Source organism: Bos javanicus, chromosome 4, assembly GCF_032452875.1.
Source record: "Bos javanicus breed banteng chromosome 4, ARS-OSU_banteng_1.0, whole genome shotgun sequence".
Lineage (NCBI taxonomy): Eukaryota > Metazoa > Chordata > Mammalia > Artiodactyla > Bovidae > Bos > Bos javanicus.
In genome coordinates this window covers 87,015,741-87,039,481 of record NC_083871.1, presented here as the reverse complement: position 1 = coordinate 87,039,481, position 23,741 = coordinate 87,015,741, and the positions used below count along the sequence as shown (strand labels likewise).

General features: G+C 36.3%; 1 protein-coding gene across 6 annotated transcripts in view; it reads right to left on the bottom strand.

Moving 5' to 3' along the window:
- PTPRZ1 (protein tyrosine phosphatase receptor type Z1) overlaps positions 1 to 23,741 on the bottom strand; it is a 208,435-nt gene that overhangs the window by 30,929 nt on the left and 153,765 nt on the right. For 4 of the 6 annotated variants that reach the window (XM_061414539.1, XM_061414541.1, XM_061414540.1 and 1 more), the window contains exons 12-15: positions 18,717 to 22,296; positions 13,819 to 13,963; positions 3,400 to 3,491; positions 636 to 721 (exon numbers count right to left, since the gene is read on the bottom strand). In XM_061414539.1, coding sequence (XP_061270523.1) covers positions 636 to 721; positions 3,400 to 3,491; positions 13,819 to 13,963; positions 18,717 to 22,296 — 3,903 coding nt within the window. The remainder of the gene's footprint in view (positions 1 to 635; positions 722 to 3,399; positions 3,492 to 13,818; positions 13,964 to 18,716; positions 22,297 to 23,741) is intronic. The other 2 variants (XM_061414543.1, XM_061414544.1) reach the window with 1 other exon arrangement.

The following is a 23,741-nucleotide window of genomic DNA, read 5'->3' as shown; positions in this document are numbered from 1 at the left end:
CTGGTAACTGTTGGCTGAGGGCACACTATTTTGAAAAATCTTCTTAACTGATAATTCAGTAGGCCTTGATAAATTTGCAGTAAATTTCCCTGGGCCTACCATCTAAGAGTGTTTTACAGACTACTACTAGAAAAATTTTCAGTGATTGTGAAGTTCCAATGTTTTTTAGAAATGCGTATTTTCTTGAGAAGATGGGACTTTACCTGGGGTAATATTTATTATGCCTTGTATAATAAGCGTTTTTGCATTTACACTGTTGTAATCCTTATAGGTAGGAGTTTGTATGTACTTTGGCTCAAAATTATGAAATTTACTAGTTTATTATAATCTATATGGTTTAGAAAATTAAAAGGAATCAGTGTTACCAATTCAGATTAAAAAAAGAATACTATAGTTCTGATTTTATGGGAATTAAACATGGTTTTGTGTTTCCAACTAGTACAACTGAATTTTAAAATGGAAAACCAATTTGCTAAATTATATAACTATCACACATATCCTAAACACATAACTGATTATGGAAATAATAATTTCACTAGAATGGAAATGGTTTCAATTCAAGAAACAGCCTATTGGTGAATTTCAAAAAATTACTATTTTCCATACTGTTTAAAAGAGACATATTAAAATCATACCTCAAATTCTTCAGTAAACCCACTACTTGCATGTAAGTCTGCAACATGCTTTGGAAAGTGCTTTATTGGAATTGCTCCAACATCATCTAAGTGAATAAAAAAAATTAAGTTGGAAAGGATAACTCAACAGAAATAAATGTGCCTCTCATTTGTGGGGATTTATAAAGAGCTTCCTTCTAAAACAACTTCAAAATTCAATTATTCCTATAATCTCAACTGAATCTATGTTCAGAGAAACAATAAACAACAATTATCAGTTTTCTCTACATTTACTATTAATCATAACCTGCATTTTAGAATTCTGATTTGATCAGGAATCTTTTCCTTTCATACACTAAAGAGAAAATAATTAATTTTCAATGTTACGTTATAAAAAACACCCAATGGACTGCATCGCTTTATGGTTAATTTTCTTTAACATGAGTGGGAGTTGCCTGTCAATTCTAGGGGGAAAAAATGCAAAAATAATCTATTTTCAATTTTACTATGGATTTAACATAATATATAGTGCAATTTCAGTTTTATACAATTGTACGGTTTAGGGTCTCTCCATTAAATTGTCAGATGTTTACATTTGAAAATATTTTTTCTTTTTCTCTATAAATAATAGAAAACATTTATATGCAGACTATTCATTAAGTATACTGTCAAGAACCTTTGGGACTTTTAATCTGTAAAATTTCAAGAATTCTAACTTGAAAAAAATGCTATGTAAACAAAGTCACTGGATCTGTTAATTAATTGTGAAGGGGCCAATTTTTTTACCTGTTTCTGTTTTTTCTCTTTTTTCCCCCCTGGAAAGGCTTTCTTAGATTAAACATATTACTAGTTCACAGTGTGCAACTTCACAAGTGATATCTCTGACAAGGAAACATCAAACACATTTCACTAGAAACAGTTACTTACATCAACAGATGTTCAGCATCTAGGCCATTTAATATTTTTAAGCTTCAGTTACCAAGAATTTGTTGATTTAAAAAAAAAAATTAGAATCCATCTGTTCTCTTTCAGATAAGTGTACCTGAATACTAAAATTGAATTAGCAAGTTAAGCTTAAGAAACACTAGACAAAGGTGTAATTCCACCTTCACACCTACAGAAGCACCTTGCCTAGAAGTAGCTTTTATAATTAGATAAGAAAACAGAAATAACTTGTCACATCTAAATCATTAGTCCTAAGCTCTGTCAAACCCATGGATATTCCTCAGCAGAGCTAACCTCTTTCCATGAGCAAATTGATTACTTCTCACTTGCTATCATGTCTTCCAGTAATTTCTTTTACGAATTGGTCTGCAAGTAGGTGAGACTAGCTTATCTTTTTATTTTCTGATTTCACATGAACGTATGCATATGTTGGGGGTGCTCAAGAGTGCATCTTTGAGAGCTGAGCAGACAAAAGGAGGAGATGCCCTTGATCACCATTCTTCTGAGAAATAGGACAGGGGGTTCTGGATTTCCTGGACAACCCAATTTTGGATTATTTTATTTATTGTTAATAATAAACTGTGTTGGACTTTAGATAATGTTAGAGTTAATTTGCTTACCCATGCTGACAGGGTATGTAGGAGAGGTATGTTTGACAGTGAAGGGAACTAAACCCAACAGATAACTGAGAGCAATCAGTCTCAAAAATTCTAAGCATGTTAATAAGAAATGGTGCTGTACTAAAAGAAAGGACAGAATTTTAATATAAACTGGAAAAGCCAATAAAACACTGGTGGTTAAAGACACAAAGTCGATAAAAGAGGTGAAAGAGCAAGACAGGTCTAACTCCTACGTCTGTTGAAAATTACAATGAAAATGCTTCTGTTCTATTTTTCTGTTTTTTAAATCGCATGAGACTTCAGAAGATAACATCCTGTAGAATGTGCACCTCAAGCAGTAACATACGGCGTCTCAGACAATTTAAAAAGAGACTTCTGTACAAAGACACGGAGAGGAATGTTTGCTTTTGCTTTCCCTGGTCTCCTGTCCTTGTATCATCCTCTGTCCTCCTGTTCTTCCTTAATTCCCACATGTCTAGACAACTTTTTGTTGTTACCACTTTTCATCCTGAAATGTTATAAAATGTTAATTCAACAAGTGTCTGCGACCTTAGTGACAATGTGATTTCCAGAGTCAGTGAGAGTCTTAAAGTGACTCCTGTTAATTCTTGAATATTGTTAACTAGGTAAGTTCTGATAAAGCAGTTGATGCTTCCCAGGTATTCAATGGTCTGACACTTTTATTTCACATATTTTAGGCAACCACACTTTCTTTGTGCTCATGTTTCTCTTCTACCTTCACTATTATATAGTTTCTTTATTTTCCCCTAATGTAGTTAAGAAAACTTTTCCCACATTCACTCAGATAATCAGAAAGAAATTAAAGTTTATTCTTATTTTTGTGGGTTTTGTCCTGTCCGTCCTTACTGCATTGATTTAGTCTGACTTTTGGTGTTTAGATATCCACTAAAGTAATTGAAATGAGTAAAAGTCAGCATTATTCCTTACTAATATATTATTGCTATAAATATTTATGTTCTTTAACATACAACATCTGAACAACTATAAATTATTTTGTCACATCACCTGTATGGTTAAGAATATTCAAAATTAACAAGTTAAAAACCTGAATGCCTGATACATAATATTTTAGGCAACACAGACATTTACTAATCTACATTATAGCATTTGCAAAATACTTCAATAAGGACAAACCTTCCAACATCATGCTTTTCATTTAACATCTACCAGCTACTCCGGGTCACACTTTAAGCTATTACCTGAAATTGGAAAGATAGGTGTTGGAGGTGTGGATATTACTCGAGGGGACGTACTGTCCTCTAAATAAAAATGTGCAGTCTGGAAACATTTCCTGGAAAGAAAAGAAGGCAATTTATACTACTAGCTGCAATGGACAAGAAGACAACTTCTGAGATGCTTAAAAATTATGACAGAAATCTTCAGAATTAAAAAATATAAGTGGAAATCTATCACCTACTTTTACAAAACACAGGTATTAAAGAATTTTACAGCCTCCAAATTTATCTCAGTTTTACCTGTACCAGATGCGAAGAGCGAGCAGGTATCAGACATGCTATAAGCAAAGGTAACACTTGAACTTGCAGTTGGTGCCAAGGAGTAGGATAGCTCAATACCCTAGCTGCTCTTCTACTGTTGCTGTATACCAGGGTGTCCTGCCACTTTGGACAGGATCAGAGTGGAAAAGATAGCCTATCCAAAGCTATTTTTCACTCAATACTTAAAGGATCATGCCGTTCTGAGGCTATTCAGCTGCTAGCAAAAGTTAGCAAGGAATGACCAGGTAGAAGTGAATTTCCACTATGGTAACATTTTGATGAAAAAAGACAGCTTTATATTACAAGTGTGACACTGTCGTAAGGACAAAACGAAGTGAAGAAATAATGAGCGTGTAACCAAAAACAGGGGTGATTTTCTCTCCAACAGATGCTAGCCTTGATGAGGGTTTTGAGAATGAATATATTTGGAATCAACCACAACTATGACCTACAAGGTCACCTGAATCTATTTTCATTTAGATAATAAGAGTAACATCTGGTAAGAGCTCATGCAAACTATTGAGAAGAGCAAAGAACCAACTGCTGCTATAAACTAATGCAAACTATCATTAATTAAAAAATGTAGATAATTAAAACTGCTAATGACACTCTTTGATGTGGGTCATTTAATTTATTTGAAGCATTACTCATAAGTGGTTAAGTTTAAATGGAAAGATCTGTTTGAGTGAAAGTGCCAATCTCGTTTTTCATTTGAAAAATCCAAGCAACAAGATACTTATCCTAATGAACTTCAACATTTGTTCTTATATGACACACTTCAATTGTGATATTTTCTTTCAATAATCAGTTCTCTGCATAAAATTCTTCAATGGTTTCCCACTGGAATAAGAACGATATTCCATTATTTCAGCAAGGGCGGTTAGACCCTCTGTGACCTGGTTCCCCCTCCATATCCCCACCAGCAGTCTCATCTCTTATTACTTCTTCTGCAACCACTAGGCTCTAACCCACTGGTCATCCCTTTCTCTTTCCAAGAAGTCCTGCAATATTATCCCAGGGTCGTGGTTCTTGGTGTTCCCTCTGGCCACTTGCCTCTTTCCCATCACTTACACATTGGCTTAAATGCCACTTCCTCTGAAAGTCCTCTGACCACCTAAGCTATTAATAAAACTATAAGCCCCTCTGGCTAAGTCACTATTCTACCCCTTTTTTGCTTGTTTTATGGCACTTATCACTCTCTGAAATACTTTATTTATACATTTGTTTATTCATCGTTCATAATTTTAGTTGGTCCTCCCTCACCAGAATGTAAGTCCCCCAAAAGCAAAGATCCACGTGCGTGCTCAGTCGTGTCTGACTCTTTGCAGCCCTATGGCCTGTGGCCCATCAGGCTCCTCTGTTCATGGAATTTTCCAGGCAAGAATACTGGAGTGGTTTGCCATTTCCTTCTCCAGGGGATCTTACTGACCCAAGGATTGAAGCCACATCTCCTGTGTCTCCTGCACTGGCAGGCAGATTCTTTACCACTGAGCAACCTGTGAAGCCCAACAAAAGGCAAGACACTTGGTCTTAATGTAGTGTTAGTCCTCATAATAATGTCTGGCGTGTTATAGGTGCCCTGGAATATTTGTTCAATGAATTCACTGCCATAGGTATCAATAGTACAAAATTATATAGTTTATTTATAACTCTAATGTCACAAGTTTAAAAACAAATCCAAAGGTAATGATGTGCACAGCAAAAAAAAATAGCTATCTGCTGTGATAGTATAATCATAATCAAACCTGTGAGAGCACAGATAATTGACAGAACACACGAATGTCTTCGACAGGGAAGAGGTGATGTAGGAGGAAGACAAGTGCATGTACCATCAACTGTGATGTGGGGCAAAAAGGCCCCAAGCAAGGCTCATATCCTGAAGAGTGGAAGAAGCCTGGCAGAGTAATGAGAAATGGAAAGAGGAGGGCCACAGGTCTCAAGATAAAGATTCTTTTCTATTGAAAATCCACATCTGAGCAGAACTGACACCAGTCTGGAGCAGAAACTTCAGGAAAGTGTGGGTCATCTGTGCAACCACAGATGTAGTATCTTCTGCCCCACTGATAGGGAGACACTGGATTTGATACTTGCTTTTAAGATCACAGGATTAAAAATCTCTTTGATTCCTTTAAAATATGGTTGCAAAAGCCAGCTGCAAGGGCTTTTCTTTATTTTTTCAATGAATCTTAGAGTTGTAAAATATTTAATACCTTAAGGGACCTAGTGCAATATCACAGCTAATATCAGAGTCCTTCCTCTAGCATCTCTGACATATAAAAAGGATTCAGTTTGAATCCTTCCGTGACAAGGAGCTTACTTCTCTATGAATCATCTTTAGCTACTACACATTTCTTACACTAACCCGAACATCAATCCCTTGTAAGTATCTCCAAATGGTACCCAAAGAGGAGACCCTCCTGTTCCAATGTAACGCCTCTTACTGTTGATATTTATATTGAGCCTCAAACCTATCTCCCTTTTACTTTGACATATTGGCTTTAGCTCTATCTTACAGATTTTTAGATTGTAGTATCCAAATCTTTAAATACCTAAACCCTACCTATCTGTGGTCCAAACCTTTTTTGACTTTTCTCCTTGAAGTTTATGTTCAATAACAAATGTTATAGATCACTGAACATGTCTTGCCTGCTCTAACTCAGTTATTTCTTCTCCCTGCTTTAAACATGGTTCTTCTTTTGACCAAAATGCCTCGGTCACTAATGTGCCATGCAAATATTTCCTTTCAAAAGACAGCTCAGTGGCATCTTCTCTGTGAAACAGCCTCTCATTTCTTAAGCAGATTCTTGCACTCCACTTTCTGTTTCTATTATAATGAACACAAACGTCCATTCACACTCTTGTTTAAAAAGATTGCTTTGAAAAATATGCTTAATTAATCCAAGAATGACCTTAAATTTATTTTAAATATTTTAATTAATTGGTGGTAAAAGTAATCATTTTGTAGTATATTTGTTTTGGGCCTTTATCCTCATTATATATATTTTTTAAAGATGGGGCCATGTCTTTTGATTTATGTAGACCCAATTTTAAATACAATGCCAGGAGTGCAATAGGTATTAAATGTTGAATGATTAGATGGATTTCCAGTAGAATTTCCAGTAGAATTCCACCAACCATAATGTATACAGATGCATCCTAGACTCTCTTGCCTACCGGAGCCTCAAATGAGATTAACTTAAAATTTCAAAACATTTGGGAGGAAGAGGTAGAATATACAGCTAGAGAAGGATGGATTGATGGGTGGATGGATGGATGGATGGATGCCTAGACGGAGGATGTGTCTGAGAGAATGGGAAGAAGGCAATATCTCTTAAAATGGGAAAAGGCAAATTAAGACATATCAGTACCAAGGTTTAAGATGTTGCTAATATTCCTTGTAGTAAATTCCAGCTCCTCTTTTCAGCTATGTAATCAAACATTTGTTGGTTTTAGAAAATAAGTGGTCTAGTAATGTTACTTGTATTAACAGGTAACAAAAGAATCTTATAAATCATACCAATAAGCTTAAAAGTAGGAAACAATTAAAATAGTACAGGATTCATTCTGGATGAAGAGCATCTGTATGTGGCTTAGGAACTCTTTATGGTACAGTCTTACCTAGGAGGTGACATTCTATATAAAAGGTAGCGTGGCACTGGAGTCCTCCATTCTGGATGGTAGCTACCAATGACCGACAAATTTAAATTTAATATCAAGAGAAAAATTATATTGCTTCTCTTCCCACTCTCTCCAGTCAGAATAAGGGTGCCTATGGAAAACTCTGTTCTATATTGCTTTTGATGGAGTGCTGTTTATTTGAACACATTTTTGGTGTTTTTCATATTCTAACTACTAAAAAAAGCTCTCCAAAATTTTCTCTTTGTCATCTTTAAAGTGAACTTTTTGAAGCTATTCTTATGGAAATAATTTTGTGTGTTGGAAACTTATGATTTGGCTCATGTAAATTATACCTTAAAACATCTGGAAAATAATTTCAAGGCATATTATTTAATGTATGACAAGATTTGGTATCTATGGTCCATCTGTTCTGTATCAGCAGTGAGTGTCTTCACGTCTATGTGCTAAGTGTTTGTAACTCCGTCTCCTGCTAATTATCACTCAGCCATGAAGAAAAAAGTGATGACTGTTTTAAACTTGTAGACATAGGTCCTACCAATCAATGTTAATCTGATTATTTAATTTACACCTTTCATCACATTATTTGGAATTAAAAGCTAGAAATGTATAATTATTATTCCAGTTTTTGGATCCTTACACAAATATGAAACAATATTCATTATGCTGTACTCATCACAGAAACCCTGAAGAAAATCTGACTCCAATCTAAAAGATAATCTCTCCCCCAAATAGTAAAAAGAGGACACTAATTCCTAGATGGGTGACTTGCCCAAAGCTATATAATAAATGTTGGGCAGAACTGGAAAAGAGACCCAGATTTTATCACCTCTGATTTGTTCTGCCTTCCTGCTATGGCATGCTTTCTCTTAAGGTTTATACCAAACGTAAGAGACCACTTTAAGTTAAGTAAATTAGGCAAAAGAGAGGATTTATCATACCATTTGTGATTATTTTTTCTCCTAAAGAATTAGGTTAGAGAAGTGTTTTAATATATAAACTGGAAAAACTTATAAGGACAATGTTACTATTAGTATTAAGAGTCTTGCTGGTATGTCATTAGATTTTTAAACCTTTCTACAGGCTATAGTTTGCACAAAGGTCTAAAATGTTTCCATATTGGTGAATGAAATCATGTTGCTCAGAAATGCAGCTACCCTTGGATGTGAATAATTCAGACAAACTGTGAAGAATGCACTGCCATTGTCATTTTGTAGTTTAGCAAATAGTACTCCTAGTGTATTTGTCTCACTGATGTAAAAAGTTACATTTGGGAGTGAATTAACTTCAAATGGCCGTGAGTTGGACAGTTATGTTAAATTTGTAAATGGATAAGTAAGAGTAACAAATTTTATCAGGACGTTTGATTATTAGATATAAAATATATACATAAAACTAAGAGTGTTCATATTTTAAACTAACACTCTGTACTCAAATTATATGTGTTATTTGTAAGGAGAACAGAAACATTTCATGGAGGAAGGTCAAATTAGTATTTTCCAACTTACAATTTCATCTTTTTTTATCCACATAAGTATGGATGGAATGGCCTACTAATAACAAAAGATATAAACCACTCCAGACTTGACTTTACCATGAAATCTCAAATCATATTAAATAAGGCACTGATTTTCAATTTTGTAGAAAATAAACTTGGAATATTAAGTAACAGATTAAAAAACTCATTCTAATTACTTCAACCTTTTAACTATAAACTATCTAACACTTTAACTGAAATTTATTCTAACACTATTTACTATGAAATAGAATATGATCTCATTTCCCACCCTATTTTATGTTTGTCTAACTTCAATTCCCATTAACTTCAAAAATTGACTTGGCAGGGAAAATCAGCTTAGATATAAAACAGTAATCTGAACAAACATGACATGAGTGTTGGTAAGAAGTCTGGCCAACAAGTCCCGTGGGGAGTAAGAAGAAAGCAATATGAATTCTTGGTGAGCAAACATTTATGCATTAGGTACTGTGCTGGTGGTACTCTGCTAAACATGAAATCTTCTGTCAAAAGAGGCACTGGTGATTACAGGAATCATTAAAGAAAGCAGTTTTGTTTGCATGATGTTATGGACACAACAGACTCCTAATCCATTCATGATAACAAAAGCATGATCTGTTTGCTATAGTCTGCAGTCTACTCTGTTCTTCAAAAGAAGTCAGATATGAAATATGGCTGCTCATGGCAACAGTCTACCTTAGTCAACCAATATACAACCACATGCAGCTAGATGATCCAACCCCACAGTCTCAGACACACACAGCTCATCCCTCCTTTCCAGCCTTCCTACCTGCGGGGACCCTGCCTGGCACACCCTTCTCCTTTAGTTCCTCTTTGTGAATCCTATCCAGCTCAAGCTCAACATTTCTCATTTATGCTGTCCATTCTGGCCCACCAAGCTCCTTTTTTCTCTGACTACTCTTAGCATTAAGAGATTTCAGCTACCAAAACCTGACAACGATGCCACAAAAAAAGAAAACTATAGGCCAATATCACCGATGAACATAGATGCAAAAATCTTTAACAAAATTCTAGCAATCAGAATCTAACAACACATTAAAAAGATCATACACTATGACCAAGTGGGCTTTATCCCAGGGATGCAAGTATTCTTCAATATCTGCAAATCAATCAATGTAATACACCACATTAACAAACTGAAAAATAAAAGCCATATGATCATCTCAATAGATGCAGAGAAAGTCTTTGACAAAATCCAACATCCATTTATGATAAAAACTCTCCAGAAAGCAGGAATAGAAGGAACATACCTCAACATAATAAAAGCTATACATGACAAACCCACACCAAACTTTATCCTCAATGGTGAAAAATTGAAAGCATTTCCCCTAAAGTCAGGAACAAGACATGGGTGCCCACTTTCACCACTACTATTCAACATAGTTTTGGAAGTTTTGGCCACAGCAATCAGAGCAGAAAAAGAAATAAAAGGAATCCAAATTGGAAAAGAAGTAAAACTCTCACTGTTTGCAGATGACATGATCCTCTACTTAGAAAACCCTAAAGACTCCACCAGAAAATTACTAGAGTTAATCAATGAATACAGTAAAGTTGCAGGATATAAAATCGACACACAGAAATCCCTTGCATTCCTATACACTAATAATGAGAAAATAGAAAGAGAAATTAAGGAAACAATTCCATTCACCATTGCAACGAAAAGAATAAAATACTTAGGAATATATCTACCTAAAGAAACTAAAGACCTATATATAGAAAACTATAAAACACTGGTGAAAGAAATCAAAGAGGACACTGCTGCTGCTGCTGCTAAGTTGCTTCAGTCGTGTCCGACTCTGTGCAACCCCATAGACGGCAGCCCACCAGGCTCCCCGTCCCTGGGATTCTCCAGGCAAGAACACTGGAGTGGGTTGCCATTTCCTTCTCCAATGCATGAAAGTGAAAAGTAAAAGTGAAGTCGCTCAGTCGTGCCAACTCTTAGCGACCCCATGGGCTGCAGCCCACCAGGCTCCTCCATCCATGGGATTTTCCAGGCAAGAGTACTGGAGTGGGGTGCCATTGCCTTCTCCAAAAGAGGACACTAATAGATGGAGAAATATACCATGTTCATGGATTGGAAGAATCAGTATAGAGAAAATGAGTATACTACCCAAAGCAATCTATAGATTCAATGCAATCCCTATCAAGCTACCAATGGTATTTTTCACAGAGCTAGAACAAATAATTTCACAATTTGTATGGAAATACAAAAAACCTCGAATAGCCAAAGCAATCTTGAGAAAGAATGGAACTAGAGGAATCAACCTGCCTGACTTCAGTGATCAAGACAGTATGGTACTGGCACAAAGACAGAAATATAGATCAATGGAACAAAATAGAAAGCCCAGAGATAAATCCACGTACCTATGGACACCTTATCTTTGACAAAGGAGGCAAGAATATACAATGGAGAAAAGACAATCTCTTTAACAAGTGGTGCTGGGAAAACTGGTCAACCACTTGTAAAAGAATGAAACTAGAACACTTTCTAACACCACACACAAAAATTAACTCAAAATGGATTAAAGATCTAAATGATAGACTAGAAACAATAAAACTCCTAGAGGAGAACATAGGCAAAACACTCTCCGACATAAACCACAGCAGGATCCTCTATGACCTACCTCCCAGAATATTGGAAATAAAAGCAAAAATAAACAAAAAGGACCTAATTAAAATTAAAAGCTTCTGCACAACAAAGGAAACTATAAGCAAGGTGAAAAGACAGCCTTCAGAATGGGATAAAATAATAGCAAATGAAGCAACTGACAAAGAACTAATCTCAAAAATATACAAACAACTCCTGCAGCTCAATTCCAGAAAAATAAACGACCCAATCAAAAAATAGGCCAAAGAACTAAACAGACATTTCTCCAAAGAAGACATATAGATGGCTAACAAACACATGAAAAGATGCTCAACGTCACTCATTATCAGAGAAATGCAAATCAAAACCACAGTGAGGTACCATTTCACGCCAGTCAGAATGGCTGCTATCCACAAGTCGACAAGCAATAAATGCTGGAGAGGATGTGGAGAAAAGGGAGCCATCTTACACTGTTGGTAGGAATGCAAAATAGTTCAGCCACTATGGAGAACAGTGTGGAGATTCCTTAAAAAACTGGAAATAGAACTGCCATACGACCCAGCAATCCCACTTCTGGGCATACACACTGAGGAAACCAGAATTGAAAGAGACACATGTACCCCAATGTTCATCACAGCACTGTTTATAATAGCCAGGACATGGAACCTAGATGTCCATCAGCAGATGAATGGATAAGAAAGCTGTGGTACATATACACAATGGAGTATTACTCAGCCATTAAAAAGAATATATTTGAATCAGTTCTAATGAGGTGGATGAAACTGAAGCCTATTATACAGAGTGAAGTAAGCCAGAAAGAAAAACACCAATACAGTATACTAATGCATATATATGGAATTTAGAAAGACGGTAATGATAACCCTGTATGTGAGACAGCAAAAGAGACACAGATGTATAGAACAGTCTTTTGGACTCTGTGGGAGAAGGAGAGGGTGGGATGATTTGGGAGAATGGCATTGAAACATGTATAATATCATATATGAAACGAATCGCCAGTCCAGGTTCTATGCATGATACAGGATGCCTGGGGCTGGTGCACTGGGATGACCCAGAGGGATGGTACGGAGAGGGAGGTGGGAGGGGGGTTCAGGATGGGGAACACGTGTACACCCATGGTGGATTCATGTTGATGTATGGCAAAACCAACACAATATTTCAAGTAATTAGCCTCCAATTAAAATAAATAAATTTACATTAAAAAAAGAGAGATTTAAGCTGCCATGCATACACTTCTGTGTAATATTTTACACATTTTTCACTGAAAACTCTTTCTCTTCAATAAGCATAAACATCTTGACAGTGGTGACTCTCCATTCATTCCTTTTTTCATACGCTCCCACAGTATTTCACACAATACTGAGCACATGGGAAACAGTCAATAAACACACTAAATATTTTTTAATAAACTGAGAAAAGATATTTTGGAATAACACAAAGAGTGGTGATGATAAACTTATAGATGGATGTTGCTAAACAAAAGGAAATGGATTATAAATCTTCTGAACAAAACCCTCTTTTAAAACAAAAGGATAAAGTACTAAGTTATGCCCTTTCTTGGTTTAGATAGGTTTCCTTATATCATCATAAAGTCCTTGCTTTCCAACAGACACGGTTATAGCAGTTATACTGATTTGTATTACATCCCTAGTAAACATAAATTTGCACTGTGTTCCATTTGCTATAGGATCAGAAGTTTATGTCAGGTGCAATGTTCCTTGCCGTTTAAAAGTTTCAATAGGTTATTGATAAGAATGAAGCTATATCTCATCTTCAAGGCAAACAATAATGAATTTTAAAATCCCATTCCTGTTAATATAGTCATTTACTTTATCTTCAAATTGCATTCTATTTTAATGCTTGATTTGTACTTTTGTGTATGGGTTATCATTTTTTGTATTAGCATGCAGTTGATATGTATCTTGTACAAAATCCACTGCTATAAAAATATTTTTCACTATATCAAAAACGATGTTTTCCAAAATAATAACTTTTAAAGTTATAAAAGCTCAAGCATTTAACTGAGAACCTTAGATGCTATGGTAACATCAGAATGTTCATTAGATTAACATGAAGGTAAAACTGTCAAAATACTGTATTAAATATTAACTGAAGTCAAAGTTCCTCCATTTTACCTTTAATTGTTTGACAGAAGTGTGAAGAATAGTCAGATCTTTTATTATTATGTCTTTGGATTCACAAATCTTCTTACTCAGAGTTACCTGGATAAATTAGTGGTAGCTCTCAAGTACAGTGAATTTTGAGTATGTTTTGCAGAACATTCAGGTAAAACAAAAGTAAAATCTGAGCTCTATGAAATACACATCCAAAACATTTAACTTACCTCCAGTAGATGAGAATACCCACAAGAACCACTAGACAGATAAAAGTCAGGGCCGACACGATCACAAGGGGTATAACTGCCTTCTTCTCGGATTCCAGCCCCTCAGCTAGACCAATACGAGACTCATGGCTACTATTACTGGCCTCTGTAGTCGGAGAAAATTGAGAAAGTTGATATTTAAGCTTGAGGAAAAAGCACAACATTTTTCAACCGAATAACTGCAATCTTCTTGCTGTTGCTTACCTTTAAAATTTCTCTGACCCAAAGCTTAAAAGTAAGGCAGTTACAAAATAAATGAGTCATAGGTGTGAAATATACTGTGTGGGGAATTTAGTCAATAATTATGCAATATCTTTATGGTAATAGACTTATTGTGGTGATCAATTTGAAATGTTCAGAGGTATCGAATCACTATGCTGTGCAGCGAGGACTAACCTGGTGTTACAGATCAATTACACTTCACAAACAAACAAGCTCATAGAAAAAGAGAAAAAAAGGAAGGCAGGCTATCAGAGCTCAGGAACTATAATATCCAGCAAAGACTGGTAACCAGGAAGCAAAATATTGCCTTGAAAAGCTTGTGAAAGGAAACTAAAGTATTAAAATAAAAACTATTCAGTTTTTTAATAAAAATGATCCAGAAAAACAATGCTACTTACTGAATCACCATATATAATCTTGATTTCCCAAAATAAATTGTAGTGGAAATATTTTTCATCCCACAGTTAGGTAAATAATTAGGAGCAATTAATAATTTCATAAAGAGAGACTCTTAGGATAACTCTTCTTACATTAAGATAACCCTTCAATCCAGCAAACTATTTAAAATTTAGACATTTTGAATTCCCTTATTGCCAACTGTTTTTCTCTATCAAAAATAAAAATACGTTTGCATGTGAATTGAAGGAATGCACAGATCTAAGGCATTCTTTTTAAATACACAAGTGTAAATTATGAAAAAGTCTAAATTCTGTCCTTGGGTTATTTTAGAAGATAGCAAATAACTATTTTTTTGTGACAAATCAGGTACATTTTTGTTCTAGAACTTCAAAATCACTGCAAACAAAGCTATCTTTCTAAGTTGTTAAAAAATGTTTTAGAACTTCAGAGTGTCAGTGACCAGTCACAATTCCTCCCTTCTACTTTGAGGTATGTGCAGTGGGAAACCAAGATGATTGTCATCAGAACCCTAACAGGATGCTACAACAAGCTGACACCGCTACAAACTAACAGTCCTTATCCTGTCCACCTGTAGGATCTCTGGAGTAACTAAGTTTAAATTCCTCATCAGAGTCTACCTTGCTTCCAACATATATGGTACATCTGGTATAAAAGTACCTTGGTATACTAAGTACCATACTCTTAGTGATAGACAATGGGCATTAATTTAATTGAAAATACTATCAACTTAATGGAAAATATCTGAGGATAAATTTGACAGTCACAGATTCATAAATAGAGCACTGAAATATGTCTAACTGGAGAGAACTTGAGAGTTAAAACGATAGACTCCTTCTGTAAAGACAGGTGATGCAGAAAGGGTCAAGAATTTAATCCACATATAGGAAATGCATCAAAGGATTATAAGTGGCAACCAAATATTCCAAGATGTGTATTTTTATAATTACAGAAGCATTTGTGAGAAAAAAATGGAATTCAAAGTTGTGACTGGAAATAATGAAACTGTTTAAAAAGCGGGAATATTGTAAGTCAGTTGATCCTTGAGCTGTAGTTAATATTCTTATGAGAGAAGGCTAAACTTCACCTTCTATTACATTAACCATACACTCTGGTCATTACCTACTGTGGGGAGACTTATTCAGAAGCCTAAGTTTGAATGCACTGGTATTGCTTTATGAAATTTAGGAAAGCATTTTGTTTCATACACAATTGTCTTCCCATTTTTTTCCTATTGTTACAATAGAAATAGTTTGTGGTTAATAAAGGAAATAATCCACTTAGCAAAGTCTCTGGTACCTAGAAATTACAAAGGAAGGTTAGTATTATTATCTATTTCAGTCATTCTTGAAGTAGGTCCCCCAGAATAGTGGCATCGGCATCACCTGAAACTTGTTAGAAATGTATATTTAGGGCCCTTCTTCAACCATCCCAAATCTACTGAAAAAGAGACTCTGTAGGTAAAACTCAGCAATCGATGTTTTAACAAACCCTCTGGGTGATTCTGATCCACATTAAAGTTTAAGAACCAATGATGTACATTAACTTACATACAAAGTGAGTTTATATAATTTCACTAGTCTTCAACGACCACAAATATTCATTGCAGTAGGCACATAGCTGTATGTGTGTATATATATGTATTTAGATGTGTACATATCTCATTTATATAGATGTATGTACATACATATATATGAGATATGTCTGATCAAATATGTGATACATATGTCAGATATATAACACATGAAATATGTAACAAATCACAATATATATATATATATATGTCATGCATACTATATACATGCATTATACACACACATGCACACACTCAGAATTTTGTATGTAGACTTTACTCATAAGTTCTCTGGGATGTCTGATTTTAAAACAAACCTTTTAATTAGGGAATTGGAATGATAAAGCCAAGATAATTACATATAATGAAACTTAAATATTTTATATGAGCTACCACATGAAAGTAAAAACAATCAACTGGCTGCTTTGTATACTATAATGAAGAGCAACTAGTTATACTGCTTTTTATATTCATTAGTTGACACTAAAATATGTTTGGATATGGCTCCATAGTATATATGAGTTACCTAAATAATAAGGCAAGAATGTGCTAATGATTAGGAAATAAATAAGAATAATATTGGTTTACAAATTAAGCATTATTTATATTTATATATATTCTACTGTTCTCAATCATGAAAATGTAGTCTCTAAGAGACAGACACCAATGACACATGTTTCCAGTCTTAGTTTTTTTTTATTAACTTCCTGTGTGACCTTGATCAAGCAGTCTAGTATCTTTAGGACTCAGTCTATGCATTCATAAGTTGCAGGTACTAATATCTGTCTTATCTATATTATTTTGAGGAGCATGTCTTATAAATTATTCTACATTCTAAAAAATAGGTAATAAAATGGTAAGTTTCAGAATTAGTGTATATGCATTTGATAGAGAGGCATTTTCAATTATTGGATAAGACAAACTACATATGATTTTTTAGATATGTTTTAAAAACAGGCAAGAATTTTCCCCTATATGATCTTATTTATGTCATCAATTACATTACTTGATGCTGTTAGATGTTATATTCATATTGTTTTCTCCTCATCAGTAGGAAAACATCCTCAAATTAAATAAATCTAATTAGTGCATTGAAGAGAAAATACAGTAATTTTAGTCAGTAATTTCAGGTTTGACATTTTATAGTATAGTCTTTTCATAACAGATAATCTAGCAATAACATATAGATGATGTCACTATAAAATAAGATAGAAAAATGGATGCATTCCTGATGTTTTCTTTTTAAATCAATCTAATAAAAATTAAAAAACCAAAAGAACTATAATTGAAGCTGGATAACAATTCATATATAAGGCAATACTAATGAATATGGTGACCCATGAATTATACTTATTTTCACATAACAGAGTTTAAGTGTTGAAAACTGGAATGCAATGCTAAGTAGGTATCAAATCAGAATGTAGAAAAACTTCTCTATCAAAATGTACATGCTTTTAATTGCTGCTGCACTGAAGGAAAAGTACATAACTCATTCAAGGAAAGGAAATAACAAAGAGGAAAACTATCCTAATAAGACTGGTATCGATGTTCTGGATTTTAAATACCTACTTTTACAAAATAATAGTGCAAGATGTTACTTTATTTTTTGACTTACTGTTGAGATTTAAATATTTTTCATTGTTCATTTAAAAAGATGCCTTAAAATGTAGTAAAAGCAAATTATAAATCTTAAGATCAAGGCAATGAAATTATCTAGTATTTCATATTCTTAATGGCATTGAATTTCCCCTTTCTGCACCGCCCCCCGCCACCCCCCGGCATCTAAAGCAAACATCTGTATTATATATACTGCAAGCAATCTGCTGGAAGAAACATCTGGCTATAAATTAGTTTGCATAAAATACATTAACAAATGAAATGCATTTCTACAGAAAATGTTCTTGTGTTGTACACCTTGTCATACAGTACCTATACATATTATGCATATTAATGGCCATTATCTAACTTCTTAGAAAGGTATGTAACAACAAGTATAAAGTAGAAGGTATTTTGTTAGTTCACACTGCCCTCTTTAGGCAATGTTAAGGTAATCAAAGAGACATTCTTAAAAAATTAAATCTTAAAAAAATATCTTACCATTAAACTTTCAAAACATAGCAATAGAACTTTTTTCTAAAGTCCCCAATCTGATGTGGATGTCCAAAATATCTAATTGCTTTCCACTGAGTGGGTCAGAGAGAGACACATATGTCATATTATATCAGAGTTTGTAATTCGATAGATTTAGTTGGCAATGTAATTTAGAATATGCATAAATATCAAAACTAAAATCATCCAAAATACACTCCAATCTATTATTTAAAAAGCAGTGTACTAAAAATGTATTATATACACATAATTGCTCTCACATATAACAGGCATCTTGTGGAATATGAAAGAATTGACAATAGAAATCATCTTATCTGTTTTGGAGAGAGTTAATCTAAGGATAAAAACACATTCAGTATTTCCTTGAAATAATGAAAAAAATCAAATTTTAAAACCTGTAAATTGATTTATAAATATCCTGACTTTTAAAAACGATGGCCATTTTACCAAATACCTCTTTCCAAGATTTTTCTTTCTTTTTCTTTTTTGAGGCAGAAAGCCATCACACCTCAATCTATCCCTTGGATCCGTAACTAACCTGCCTCTGAAATGTTGAACACTTCTGAATGCCCGCTAGTAATAGTCGGTGTTGAGGACTGTGGGGATCCAGGAGTTATTTCTGAGTCACCTGTTTCCAGTACCCCATCACCATCTTTTTCATTAATATCAGGAAAACTGAAATCTGTGGAAGTCTCATTATCATTAAGGCTATCTGAGGCACCTTGCCCTGATCCACTCTCTTCATCACTTGTAAGAACTGCCCAAGCGTTAGATTCTGGACTGAAAGGAAGCAGGGTATTGTGAGTCTGAACATCATTTTCCTGTTTTCCATCATTGCGCTTCTGGGGTGGCACATTTGTTGGTGGTGATTTATCAGGACTTCTGTCCATATCAGTCTGATCGTCTGATATGACACCTGTGATTCTATTTCCTTCTTCAGAATTCTGAGATAGTGCATATGAGATTGGGTTATTCTGATCCACAGAACTGTTCTGCTGGGTGTCTGAGTCATTCATCACCTTTTCCTGTGATTCTCTATAGGAGAAGCATGACATACACCTATTGATGGATAAGCCATCCTTATCTCTGTCATCATAATCATCATCACCGTAATCATCAATATCACCACTGTCACCACCACCCACCAAATTGGCATCAGATCGGGCACTTTGAATTGGCTCAGAAGTTGTTCTGGAAGGAAACAGCAACTTGGTTGTGGTTACAGAACCATCCTTGTTGGGAGAAATGGCTGAAATGGAAACATACACATTTCCTAAAGGGACAGAAGGATCAGCAGTTACAACTGGATCAGAAACAACTGTAGGAATACCAGCCAATACCTCGTCGGTGACAGGGCCCTTGGTGGAGGTGAAGACTTCATCAGAATAAACAAGCTTATTTATAAGCGTATCTGGTGGTGCAACTGATAAAACAGGAGTAGCAAATGCATGCCTTCCTTCTGGAGGAAAGGCCTGGTTAAGCTCCAAATTGGCAGTTTGGAACAACTCATCATTACTGTACAATGAAGGTACTGTTTGGTGGGAACTTTCGCTTTTATGCAAAAGTGGTTCAGAATATTTCTCACTTGCATAAGAAATGGTTAAAACTTGAAGTGAAGCAACATGCGTATTAGGAGTAGATGATACATCAGAGATTGGTACAGATGGAGAGTGCAGCGTATTTTCCCTTGAAGCGGCACTGGATGCCATGAGATGTGGTACTGTAGAACTAATGTGATCGACCTTGGGGGTTTCAACCACTAATGGGTCACTAGGCACAGCTGGCAGAGCAGTTTTAAGCAACAAGTCAACACCAGAAGCCTGAAAGGAAGGTTGCAGCAATACTTCAGTACTAAAAGAAGCTGAGGGCTCATAAGCTAAGAGCTGAGTTGAAGGAGATAACATTTCACTAGAAGTAGGGTCAGAGGATGCTGGCTCTGAGTGTGCACTAAGCGCAGGTTTAAGTGAAGTGTCACCAAATGCTTGAGATACAGCGTGTGAAGACTGAACCGGAATGTTATTTTCTGGAATTTGACTAATCTCATGATCATAAACCTTAGTGGCAGTAAAAGCAAGAAGCTCTGGGAGGATGCCCTCTGGGCTAGAAGTGGAGGCAGAGGATTCTTGTAAAGAGGTATTCAGTGTATTTACACGATCATATAGGTCAGGCATGACTGTGCTTTCAGAGGGGTAAACCAGGTCACTGAAAGAAGAAATGTGCCGTTCTGTCTCCTCTCCGTGTATTCTGTCACTTTTAGAAAGTAGCTTGTTATCGTCACCAGACATAGAGGTTGGATATGTAAATTCAGCTACAGAAACGGGTGAAGACATGTTAAGGGCTGTCAGACCGTCTGTGTCAGGCACAAAAAATTCACTATCAGAGGAGGCTCCAGACCACTCCCCATCACCAGAGAGCCCCTGAGTGGGCTGCAGCAACAATGCGCTTGGGGTTACTAAGGGAGACTCGGGCATAGGTAGGTGGTGACTAAGGCTGCTAGATAAGGAACCCTGAACAGAATCACGCCCAGGTACCGCAGAACTGTCAGAAACCCTGAAGAGGTGTTGGGAGCCCTCCTCATTAGTTAAGGCATAAGAAGGTTCAGGCCCTGAAGAACGTGCATGCATCATGACATCACTGCTGGATGCTTCAGCTGGAGAAAACACAAGCGTTTGATAAAGAACAGCAGGCTTGCTAGCACCAAATTCCAAGGTCTCCGAAGCAGCACGCGTAGTGATCTGATGCGACACGGCATCAGAATACGGAGCAAGGCTGGGCTCTAACAGCAAATCACCCCCAGCCACCGGCAGAGAAACATGCAGGGACCCCTGATCGCTCTCAAGAGCTGCAGTAACTTGCGGAAGGATCTGAGAGATCGTATACACACGGTGAAGCAATTCACTACTGGAGGAAGCGGAGGAAAATGGGAGCAAAGGCGCACCATCATAGGAAGACAGGATGGATTCGACTGACACACCGACACTGGGAAATACAGGTGTAGCATGCAAGGCCCGATCACTACTTGAAGCAGCAGGGGTAGTGTTGAGGGTCTGGTTGTCAAGCAACAAGGGGGTGACTAGAGGAAAGACTTCACTACTGTAGGAAGGTTGGAGAGATGCCTCACCATTGTACACTGGTTGAGTTGTCTGCGCGTGTACCACGTTGACGGTGGGGACCGAATGGTGTTGTCCGGAGGACGGAGTAAAAGCGTGAGGTGTCACCTCAGTGGGAAAGTACGCAAAGGTAGAATACTGTGGCATTCGCACATCTGAGACCGAGGGACCCTGTGACAGCAGTGGGCCTGGAGGAGAGGATTCTGTTGTCTTCTCAGATTCGTCACTATCCACGTCGGTGTAATTAGTCTGGAGAAGGCTTTCTCTACCTGACCCGACATCGGGCAGTGTCGTCACGTCTGTCGTACTAGGAAACCACACATTTCCATCAACGGAAGGATCCTTGAGAGATTCTTCCGAACCTGAGGAGGCTGAATCTTCTGAAGCATTTCTCGCAGATTCTGGGATAAAGACATCGTATGTGACGACCTCTGGGTTTTCTGAAGGAAATACACCGCCAGGGGGTGTGTTGTCGGAGACGAATGGCACAGCGGAAGTTGCGGGACTGGAGCCGGAAGAATCATCGGCTCCTGGATCGAGCTTGAAACTGGTCAATAAACTCTCTTCCTCACTGATATCAGTAGATACCTCTTGCGATTCCGTCGTAGAAACTGTATCTGAATATTCCACCGTCCCGGACAAGTTCATCTGTGGAAATCGGAGAATGGTTTTAGAGTCGTCACTTGAAGAGGCTGAAGTGCCTGCCAGAGTGAGAGGGGGAGGCTGGGTCACAGTCTGTGAAGTCGAAGGAACGTCTTTTTCTGGGTCTAATTCAGTGACCGGCTGGGAAGTGGAATCTAAAGATATGTTGGGAATATCACTCTTTCCAGAGAACTCGCTTCCTCTTGCTGGGGAGCGGTTAGTCTTAGCCTCGTTGTATTTGGTCCCCACTCGGTTGTAATTTGTTGTGGTAGGAATCTGAGGTTCCTTTCTCCTAATCTGGTTTGTGGCACCGTCTCTACCAGGATTCACAGCAGTGTCTCCTTCCATGTCCTTTCCCTCTTCTTCCTTTGAAAAGCAAGTAAGATTTAATGGGATATAAGGAAATTAGAGAAAAGTGATTTTTTTTTTTTTTTTAGTTCTACCAGTGTATTGCTACCAACCCATCTCCCTCCACCCTTCTCATGCACGCGTGCTCAGTCATGTAACCCCATGGACTGCAGCCCTCCAGGCTCCTCTGTCCATGGACTTTTCCAGACAAGAATATTGGAGTGGGTTGCCATTTCCTTTTCCATGAAATCTTAATAATATCTTAAACTGCATTATACTGTGATTCTTCACTCGTGGGATTTTGGAAACTTCTCATAAAGCACCACCCCTCTAGAAGACACGCCTCTATCTTGTAACCAGTATTATCCACACTTGAGGGACAGTAATTCTACTCAACGAAAATATCTTATGGCTGCTTCTTAAAATTTTACTTTATGGAAGTAATTAATAGATATCACAGCTTTGAAAAGGAGACACAGTGTAGTGGTATTTACTTACTGAGAGTGTTATTTAACATGGCATTTATTTTCTTGTGTTTATATTTCTCTGTTTAGTTCATCTGGCCACAAGCTAAATAATAATTAGCTTCTTGTAAAATGGCAATAAAACAACTTATTTCAAAGATCAAAGTTGTTGTATATTCAGACTATTTGTATGTATTCAGAATACATCACAATTTTAAAGCTATCCTAACAGGAAAGTTTAAGACTGGAAGAGGTTTTTGGCTTTGTTCGTTTTTGTTTTAAATACTTTTCCCTAGGAGTTCATCTTAAACCTAGGCAGACATTTTTAACAACTGGTCAAAATATGGGCCTAGTTCTAGTCATTTAATTTTGTGTTTCCTTTAGAAATACCACTCAGGTGACTCATGAGCACTTAGTTACTATGATGGCTCAGGAGTGATCTGGCTAGAGGTTAACCAAAATCCATGGTCTCTTTTTATTTAAACTGTATATATTATAATATGTCTATTCATATGTTTAAAACATTGAATTGCCAAACATATTAAGATATGATATTTTTTGTTCACATGGGACATGGATTTGTCAGTTTCGTAGCACTGTCATCTATTAGATCTTTTAAGATCACGCTCCTTGAAAAAAAGAAAAAAATGACCAAGTACAAATTGGTCAGTGAGAACCTGACCAATATCAGTAGAAAGAATCTGAATCTTAAGCCATGTGTGCTCATGAGCTTTTGTCTCAGACACACAGAAAGCTACATGTATGAAACAGAAGATTTCAAGCTTAATGACTGCATTGTTATCTACAGCTTAATTATTCAGTTGGTTTAAAGTGGTTTTTTAATCTTAAGGCATATGCGACAATCCTGAGAAGTGAGTCAACCTTAATGCTCTGGATTGTATTAATGTTAAAATGGATATTCTCTTAGATTCTCCAGATCCATTTCCTCCCTAGTAGTATTCCTTGATAAAATTTTGCATTCTGATTGATGCCATGTTC